General features: G+C 44.4%; 1 protein-coding gene across 1 annotated transcript; it reads left to right on the top strand.

The window, feature by feature from the left end:
* The first annotated feature begins 1,114 nt into the window (after positions 1-1,114).
* Positions 1,115-4,999, top strand: LOC105070876 (SCAN domain-containing protein 1). Its single transcript, XM_010957406.3, has 2 exons — positions 1,115-1,277; positions 4,085-4,999. The coding sequence occupies exon 2, from the start codon at positions 4,117-4,119 to the stop codon at positions 4,546-4,548; it is 432 nt and encodes a 143-aa protein (XP_010955708.1). The 5' UTR covers positions 1,115-1,277; positions 4,085-4,116; the 3' UTR covers positions 4,549-4,999.
* The last annotated feature ends 5,048 nt before the right edge of the window (positions 5,000-10,047 follow it).

The following is a 10,047-nucleotide window of genomic DNA, read 5'->3' as shown; positions in this document are numbered from 1 at the left end:
TCCTGTGTCAGGACTCACAGTTGCTAAGAGAGGAGGAGTAGGGCCATGGTGAGGAGCTCTGGTTCTCTAACCACCAACTGGAGTACCTGGTCATCGAGAAGTTTACAGAGCATTGGTGGCCATGAAGACAAAAGGCACATCTTCCTTGGCTCTGGGGTGATAACCCAGCAGGAGGCATTGAGGTGACCCTCTTTATTTGTTGTTGTTTTTTGGGTTTTTTTTGTTTTTGTTCCTCCCCCATATTGGAGGCACTGGGAATTGAACCGGAGACCTCGTGTATACTGAGCATGCACTCTCCCACTGGACTATACCCCTCAATCTGAGGTGCCCCTCTTAATTCCCTAGCCTGTCCCATTTAGATAGGACATTGGAAGGAGAATGGGACAGCCAAGTCCCTTCCCTTCAGGATTAAGAGCGAGTTAGGAAAACTGCCTTGGTTAGCATCTCTACACTTCCTCTTACAGGAAGTATTTATGCTATTTAACCTGTGTACCTAGACTCAAACCCAGACCAGCTTAGTTCGACTTCAAAATTCTAGTTCTTAACCGTCAGCAACTGGAAAGTCTTGGGGAAGAGACACACAGGGCCAAGATTTGGCCTCCTACACACACAGGGTCTCCTCCTGAGCAGACTGTCAAAGTCCCACGGGCACATGTCCACTATCTGGGTGGGTCTTTGTGGGTACACGGAGACACCTAATAGATTGTGCCCTCTGTTTATCTGGAATGATACCACGTTAAGCCTTACAGACCACTGTCTCCCAACAACTGCCAGCCAGCCCTCTATTTTGGTTTCTTTCCTCTGGGTGGTGCAAAGGCTCAAGGGTGTAACCTCAGGGTGGGCCGCTGACTCAGCTGCGGGCAGGCTCCAGAAATGTCTCAATTCCCGCTTCATCCTCTTTCCATTTTGTTGGGCAAACTGCGGCTCAGAAAGACAAAGGACTTCCCCGAAGCAGAAAAGCTCCTAGGCCGTACCCAAAGCTCCGCACGATCCGGAGTACTGGGAAATGCCCGAGGCCAGGAAAGCCGCACGGGTTAAGGTCATGAAGCAGCGGAGCACCGCCAAGGCCTAGAGCGACCCGGCTCTTCGAATCTAGTTCCCCCTCCGCTTCCAGCTTCCGGGAGGGGCGCGACTTCCGGTTCCGGCGGTGGGCGGCAAAGCTCGGAGCCGCGCTGCTGCTTTCCCTGTTCCGGAGCTGGTGGAGGGGCTTGGAGCCTCGTCGCTAGCCTCTCCCGCCTGTCCCCCCCACCTCCGCCCTCCTAGGGGCACCTGCGCAGGTGAACTCCCCTTCCTGCCCCCTACCCCGCGCACCGTCGGGTGGGAGCGAGCGGCCCTCGGAGCAGGGAGGCCCTGCCCGCGGGGTCTGAGGGTGCCCAGCCTGGCATGGCCTTGGGCCCTGCTTCAGCTCCGGAGGAGGGGGACGTCCCAGTTCTGGAGTTCCAGAAGCGCCTTTTCCGCGCCCCACCTCGGCCCTCTGAACCGTGCCTAGGTGGTGAGAGGAGTTGGGTTCAGCTCCCCGCCCCGGCGCCGGGGACTTTTGTACTGGACTGAGTGGTCCCGCCACTTCCTAGCCTTGTGACTTTTGGGCAAGTCCCTTCTCCCCGAGCCTCAGTTTGTTTCTCTGTGAATGGAAATGACAATAACGGACCTGTTGGGTTATCAGGAGCATTGTATGAGGGAAAGCTGCTGCGGAGTGTCTGGCCCGTAAAATTCAACAAATGTAGTGGCCGCGGCTGCTGTTAATGGAGACAACTGGGCAATAGAGATTGGTATCAAGAAATTAACCTAGAGGGGAGGGTATAGCTCAGTGGTAAAGTGCATGCCTAGCATGCACGAGGTTCTGGGTTCAATCTTCAGTACCGCCATTAATAAATAAAACTGATTACCTCCCCCACCAAACAAACAAACAAAAAACAAACCCTGGTAAGAATTTCACCTGAGTGGTTAAGAGCACCACATAGAGGAGAATGTTTGTAAAATGCCCAGAACAGTGTCAGATAGAAATAAGGGCTCAGTAAACTGGCTTTATTAACTGATGCTGGTAAGCATTCTGTCTGGCAGGTGGGCCTCTGAAACTGGTAGGATTTGTAAGCTGGGTAAATCGTTGATCTGGTCCATCTTTCAGAGTCAACCTTCAGAATTGGCCTACTGACAATTGAGATTATTCCTAGAAGTCAGGGTTGTAAAGACCTCTGGTGCTAGGAACTAGAAGAATTAGTAAAACGGTGTTTTTCTAAGTGGATTAGGGGTTTTCACTCAGAAAGTTTTGGGGCTGGAGGGGAAAACCTGAAAAGGTTTCTCCCTCTTGAGTTGTTGTGAAAAAGAAAACAATACAGAAAGATACAAGAAAAAAAATGTATCCTCTTCTGCTGTCCTTGCTCCTCAGAGAAAAAGCAATTTCTTCCATAACCTTAATTTCCCCAGATGGGATCATACTACTCATACTGATCTACACCTTGGTCGTGGGTGATACATGATGGACAACTTTACATATTAGCTCTCATAGGCCTACTTCATTCCTTAGAAGGCTGCACAGCACACCATGTAGCTGACAGTACTTTATTTAATCATTTCCCTGTTGATGGCTTAGGTCATCTCAGATTTTGCTTTCTTAACAGTGTTTCATCCATCCTTTACTTGGTTAAAGTAATTATATTTCCTTTTTATTCAAGGTACCCCTGAGTTATGGAGATATTTTTCTTTTGTCCTTCTCATCACCCTGTATTAGTAACAACTTACTTTTGGAGATGAGCACACTCTGTTGATTGAGCAAAAGCCCCAGTGATATGAGAAGAATTGGTATACTCCAAGAATATCTCAGCTTAGGGTCTCTAAACAATTCAAGGCTCCTTGAAAATGGGTCAGGGAATGTTAGAGAAGGGGTGATTAGGAGCCAAGAACCAGTTAATGCAGGGCAGCTGGTCAGTGTTGTGATTGTTGGCTTTTGCCCGTTGTTACCCAGGAAACAGACTTGAGAGAATCTCTGAGGTATGAGGGATTTTAAAAATCAACACTTCTGTTATATAACGTAGGGAAGGACTAGTTCTTGGGGGAGGGGTTGTTAATAAAAAAAAGATGATCGTTGTAAAGTGACTTCATTATAGGGGTTATAAGCTTTGATTGGACATATGTTGATGTGAAAATTAGCGTAGTCATTTCTGTGCTGTCATCTGAAGTTTCTCTTTTTCCTTTTAAATAAATTAACATAGTATGTGGTTTTCCTGTAAATAATCCCTCTTTGAACTGGGGTCCAAACCCAGATGGAGCAAAACATTTTTTTCCCCTAGCATCTCACAGGTATTTGATTTGCCTGTCCTACCCCCACCCCTCTTCCTCTGACTACAGTTGGTTTGCTGATCCCGGAGCTGTCAAGCATCCAAGAAGTTGGAAGTCTGTGCTGCTAGGATTCTGACAAGTTCAATTTCCCATGCACTGGAGGAGCTTAGGATCTTGATCTTAATATAGAGGCTTTTTCCTTTTTTTCCCCCTCAGTCTCCATCCTAATGATAGCTCCTAAAGTATTTTTTTTTTTAACACTTGCTATTCTTTCATCATCATGAAAGAGGTGGGGGGAGGTAGGAAAGACAACAGAGGAGATGTAAATGAACAGACCCTTTCTCCTCTATTTTAGCACCTCTTCATAATTTGCTTTTGGACAGAGCAAATTCTCCATAAAAATGGTTGGAGGAAGCAAGCAACCATGAATTTAAAAGATTTTTCCCCATACAAATCATATGTGTATATAGTTTTTTTGTTTGTTTGTTTTAAGATAGTGCAAAATACTTTGTAATGGGGGAAAAAGTGGATGAGAGATTCTCCAGCTAGCAGAGCTAACATTCTTCATCCTTTCTGCTTTGAGAATCTACATTTTTCAGTTTGGTAAACTACTGATGCATTTTCTCAATTGTGTCACTTGATCCAGCAAGAGGATACAAAAATAGAATTTCTAGTAGTGTTATTAAGAAACCCTGTTAGGATTGGAAAGTTGATGGAACCTAGGTCTGGAGCAACTCCATGAGATCAAGGAAGTTTTAACATCCTTTGTGGTCTACTTTTGCTGACCCTGAGTTTTCTCTTTGCCTAGGATCTTGAGAAATCCTTTTCCAGAGTTCTAGAATGGAGACTGAAGGGTACCCAGAGACGCAAAGAAATAGAGAAATTCGGACTGATCAAATAAGGTCATCACCAAATGAGATGATGGCTGAGGAGCCAGAAGACATCCGAATAGCATCTCCTCTTGTCCAGGTTCCACCAGAGAGCCTTGATGAAGACTCCGTAGAAGATCTTGAGACCGTGCCACAAAGGAGTCCTCTCAACCCAGCAGCCTCCAGGCAGAGGTTCCGGAAGTTCCGCTATGAGGATGCAGCTGGGCCCAGGGGTGTCCTCAGACATCTCCAGGAGCTTGCTGGACAGTGGCTGAGGCCTGATATTCACACAAAGGAGCAGATTGTGGAAATGCTAGTACAGGAGCAATTCCAGTCTGTCCTCCCTGAGGAGCTCAGAGTGCGGGCGCAGGATTGTCAGCCTGGGGTCAGAATCACTGGCTAAGTCTCACTGCTTCCTCCTTGCTCAGCCTACATGTGAGAAGTAACCAAAGGCTCTCTTTGTTGCAAGATCCAAATGCAGTCATGGGAAATCTGAACCTCAGTTTTCTTTGATCTTGCCTTTGACTAGCTGTAATAAGAATCCATCAAAACCCACGTCTGGACCTTTTTTGGCTGAAGCAGCTGTTTCCTGGTACCGTGAACTCCAAAATGAGTTTCCCTGCCCTCTTGTTAGGATAATCAGCCTGCTGCTTGTTTTTGCTCTGCTGAATGCCTCCGTTTTTGCACTTTGTGACATGCTTTAATACATTGTTTTTATGTATCCAGAGAGGTGACTGCTTCAATGTTAATATTCTTGATTCTTGCTGTGGTGGCATGAATGGAAGCTTCTGTAACCCCACCAGTAACTCATTTGGGATGTCCTTGAAATATTAAAGTTTGGTTTTTAATAAAAATGTCTTGTGGTGATTTACCAGTTTAGCTCTTAGCAGTCAGCATCTGAGAAAGGTGAGATAATTATCAGGAGTAGATGTGAGGCAGAGAAAAGAACTATGGCATTTGTTGAGCTGGGGAATAGGAACAGGCCTGGCCTTTGTTTTCGAAGTCAGAATTTAAATTGGGCAAGACTGAGAGGGTAAAACAGGGATATCGGAGGTGAGTGACTCTCAGGCAAAGCTGTTCAATTTGCTCTTTCTCCAGCTCCATCACCTTTGTGCTACAGCTCATCTTCCAGCAAAGGGACTCACTCTAAATCATCTGACAGTTCTGCTTTTCCTGAGACAAAGGTCATCCTGGCTTTCTGTGGGTGGAGACCTATACTTTGGTTGACAGCTGCATCAGAGCAGTAGCTGTGGTTGTGACAGGCAGAGAGTAAACAGCAGCTGCTTCCCTAGTGTGACCCAGTCTTGAGGAACCTTTCTGCCTCTGGCCTGGCTTTTGGATTTGTAGATCTGTTCCTGTAGCAAACTTGGTGCCAATTTGAAAACTAATCTTTTGGGATGGGGTTGGTGAGCTCTGTGCTGGAACTCATGTGGATTCTGCTGAGGTTTGTTTAGTACTTCCTGTGCCTTTGGGGCACTCTAGATGCTAGAATATAAATATAAAAACAGTTTTAAGGAAGTGTATGTTTTCTAAGGAGAGGAAGAAGCCATCAAAATAAATTGTTAGAAATGCTAGAGTAAAACTAGTCTTTCCTTTGGCATCTGGTTTTGAGACAGCACTAAGAAAACACATTTCATATATATATATTTTGAATGTTAAAAGCAAAGAGGAAATAGCCAAGTTAGGGAAGTGGCATTTTAATTGAACTTCAGGAGTGAGAGGTCACTGGACAGAAGGTACATCTTTTGCAAAAGCATGGGAATGCAAGGGTGTGCCGTGTTTGGGGAATAGTGAACATAGATGTAAGGGAACTAACTCTACCTTTTGTTTACTGGGTTAAGCTTCCTATTCTTAATTCTAAGAGTAAAATATAACATTGATAAAGGAGCTAGTAACTAATAAGGTCATAGTATCTCCAGTATTTCAGTTTGTTCTGAACATTCTAAAGGTATTTCCTTTAGTCTGCAGGGATCAGGAACGCCTGGTAAGGAATTTCCTGACCTGCACCAGTCTCAGATGCTTTGATGGCCTAGAATTTAGCATGCAAGTTAAGGACTAGAGTTTCCAGGTGGACCAAAAAGCTTTCACCTTAGGGATTTGATGACAAGATAGCTGAGGTTTCCTGAATTCAGTGAACTTGGCACAGATTTTTCTCAACCTTGGCACTTTGGGGCTAGTTACTTATTTTTTGTGGGGACTTGTCCTATGGATTATAGGACGTTAGGAGCAGCTCTGTCCTCTACTCACTAGATGCCAGTGACACCCCCCTAAATGTGACAACCAAAAATGTCTCCAGACATTGCCAAGTGTTCTTTGTGGGCAAATTTGCCCCTGGTTGAGAACCACTGATTTAATAGGAGAGTTCATCCAGACATGCCACAGGTTACCCTCAGGTCCATGGTCTCTTAAGCTTAATATTGAACTGAGAAAGGTGCAGGAAGAATGGCATAAATTGGACTTTGCTTCCTTTTAAAAAAAAATTATACAATTTTTTTGGACTTTTTTTTTAATGGAGGTGCTTAGGATTGAACCCAGGACCTCAGGCATGCTAAGCAATGTGCTCTGCCACTGAGCTATTTCCTTTCCTCCTACAACTTTTAAAGGTTACTTTACACAACACTATAAACTAACTGTACTTCAACAAAAATATATTAAAAAAATAAAATGTATGCACTTGAAAAATAAAAAAAACCAGATGTTACTTTACAGTTACTACAAAATTGGCTATATTCCCCATGTTGTATGGTATTTATATTTCCTTTATGTGTTTGGGTAATGCCACTTACTCTGGCAAATCTTGAGAAGCTCTTTGTTATGAAGAGTAATACAATACCTCCAACTTTTAGAACATTTTATTGGGATGGTTTCCTGTGTGGTGTGCCAGCACCTAGACTAGATGAATTCTTGATTCATTTAATCCTAACAGTCATGTGAGTATGTAAATATACCTGCTTTACAGATGAGAACCAGCTGTTAAGTAACATGCCAGTAAATCGCAGAGCTAGAATCTGAGCCTTGGATTTCTGTCCCCCTAGCCTTGGGCTTCATCATGTCTGGAATCTCCTGTGTGCAAGATGTTTCTGTTTTAGCTTTTTTCATCTTTGTGTTACAATTTAAAATAGCATTTCTTAGATTCATTTGACAGAAAAATTAAGGGAAAAAAAGGTCCATAATCTCACTTACTGGGTAACTCCTGTTGACATTTTTTAAGGTTTTCTATACACATTTGCATGTGTGTAGAAAAGTCCAACAGTATAGAAGGGTGTAAAAGGAAAATTTAAAGACTTCTCACTAACAGTTTCTTATGTATCCTTCCAAAAAATATAAACTATGTAAGCAGATATACATGCACACATGTATATCCCTTTTTATTTACACAAAATATATATTATGCATGTTTAGTATGTATTTTTTCTTGCCCAGTAAGCCTTAGCAATCTTTCACTATCAACATACAGAGGTGTATTTTGTCAAAAAAAATTTTTTTTTTAGCAGCTGCATGGTACTCTGTATGGCTAATGCTAACCTGACACTTTTCAGTGAAAATGCAAGATGGAGGATTTAGGTATAGAGTCAAACCCAAAGCATAAGTGAGATTTAGAGAGGCCAGAACTGAAACCAGAACTGGTACAATTCACAATTGCCCAGCACTGTCTCCTAGCAGCCCTGTGGTACCCAAGCTTTCCCATGGAAGTGGATTTACAGGTGCAATTCCTTACCCCAAACAAACCCAGTAAGAGGAGAAGCTTGAGTTCATCTCCATTTCATTTCGTCTGGCTCTAGCCCCGTGCCCTTGCCACGAGGTCACACTGCCTGGATATTAAAGAGTAAACCAGCTTCAAGTGTTTTAAGGGCTCCGTGGAGAGTCTCACTCCCTGAGGTGATTCCTGTGCTTTCTCTACTCAGTCACATAGTTGTCACCAATGACAGTCATCGTCATTTCTTCAGTCATTCTAGACCCCAGTTCGGAAGAACCCTAAACACTGTGAGTGATGAAAGAGGACAGTGTAGAGGAGCTAGAAGGAAGTGTTTCTAAAATGTCTCATGTGTCTCATTTTCCCTTTGTGATTATTTTGACTCCAGTTCCACAAAAGAATAAATTCATCTAGTTACTGGAAAGTGCCCTTGCCAGATGACTGCTGGTGAAAACCAGTGCTGGGACCACAAGGTAATATGAGATTCCCAGCAACTGGCTGGAGCCATGGAAAAATATGTCATCTGTTGGGCAGCTACTCCCTGAGCAGTGAGTGGGTGCCAGGTCCCGGCTGCTGGAAAGGAGGCCAACGCCAGGGGGTGTGGGGGCCATGAGGAGTCCACCACAGTGGTGGCAGCAGCTAGAGGATTCTGTAACTGGCCTTCCTAGGAGCACCATTTGCAGTCAGTTTCCACAGGCAGCTTAATACAATGCTCTTGACAATGAGTTGACTATTTTACTAAGCACTTTCCACCCACTGCCATGCATTTATTGGACATTTTCTCTTGGCCCAAAATGCCCCTCCCCTACACCTCCCCCCATCTTTGCCAGCCTACTCCTATTCATTCTTTTTTTTTTTTTAAAGCATATTATTTATTTGTTTTATTTATTTTTGTGGTGGGGGGGATGAAGCTTATTTATTTACTTATTTTTGAGGGGGAGGATGAAGCTTATTTATTTACTTATTTTTGAGGGGGAGGTAATTAAGTTTATTTTAATGAAGATGAAGGTACTGGGGATAGATTTAGGTTTATTTACCTACTTTTTGGGGTTTTTTTGGGGGGTAATTAAGTTTGTTTGTTTGTTTATTTAAATGGAAGTACTGGAAACTGAACCCAGGACTTCGTGCATGCTAAGCACGTGCTCTACCACTGAGCTATACCCTCTCCTCTATTCTTTATGACACAGATAGCCAGGGTCACCTTCATGAAGCTTTCTCTGATAACTGTCTTGAATCAGCCTTTGACACCCTCCTGTGAGCTCCTATAACACATTCCCTTTAGTTCTAAGTCCCTGTTCATTCAGCAAATATCCACTGCGCACCCAATGTGCCATGCCTGCCCTGTTCTAAGTATCACCCTGAGTGTTGTGCCTAGTTTGTGTCCCAAGCAGAGTGTGAGCTCTGTGAAGAGAGAATCTCTATGTTCTTGACCTCCATCACAGGATCTGAACGTGGCTGATCCTTTAGGAACAGTCTGATTTTTGTAGAAGACACATGGTTGTTCCCTGATTCAAGGTGCTTCCTTCTAGTGAACACAAATAACTAGAATTCATGGGAAACAATTAAGCATTTCACTGGGGAGAAGGCAGGGAGTGAGATTATTAATTCCTGTTTGAGGCTGGAGATGATGGTGAAAATAAGACCCCCCCAAAAGGGGAAGCCTTCACTCAGGCTTCACTGGGATGGCTGGCTTCCCTCTCCCTTCTGCACCTTACGTTGCAATGAGGTGAAGTTAACTGCCCTTGGCTGGCTCTGCTTGAAAGCTCAAGGGCCCCCTTGGTGCCTAGCAACAACCTGACTGCCCAGAATAGTGATTTTGAAACTGGGTGTGTCTCCTGGGCAGGAAGCCGCCAACACCACCAAAGCAGCCAGGGCCTCCCCTTCACTTCCTCTGAGCCAAAACTCCGCCTTCAGTTGGGGCCAATACTTAGTGTTTTGAAGTCTCGTCTTAGGAGAACAAATGGGATGTTTCTAGCAAAGATAACTCCAGCACTTAGGTGCTGTGTGATCTCAGACAAGTCATGTCACCTCTCTGAGCTCCAGATCCCACACCTGTCTTGATTCTGTGCCAAGAATCCTTTTGTTCTCTCAGCACACCCCACCCCACCCCACCCCACCCTGGCCTGACCCATCTGTGAAAGTCCTCTAGACTCGATCAAACCTTGATCCTTTGGGGAGTCTTCTCTGATCAGCTGTGGGTTTGAATCC

The sequence above is a fragment of the Camelus bactrianus genome, chromosome 13 (assembly GCF_048773025.1).
Source record: "Camelus bactrianus isolate YW-2024 breed Bactrian camel chromosome 13, ASM4877302v1, whole genome shotgun sequence".
Taxonomy (NCBI): Eukaryota; Metazoa; Chordata; class Mammalia; order Artiodactyla; family Camelidae; genus Camelus; species Camelus bactrianus.
Note: the sequence above shows the minus strand (reverse complement) of the source record. Positions and strands in the feature narration are given on the sequence as shown.

What these genes read in the sequence shown, in the direction of transcription:
- LOC105070876 (XM_010957406.3), top strand. Translation starts at nt 4,117, where the DNA reads ATGGAGACTGAAGGGTACCCAGAGACGCAAAGAAATAGAGAAATTCGG.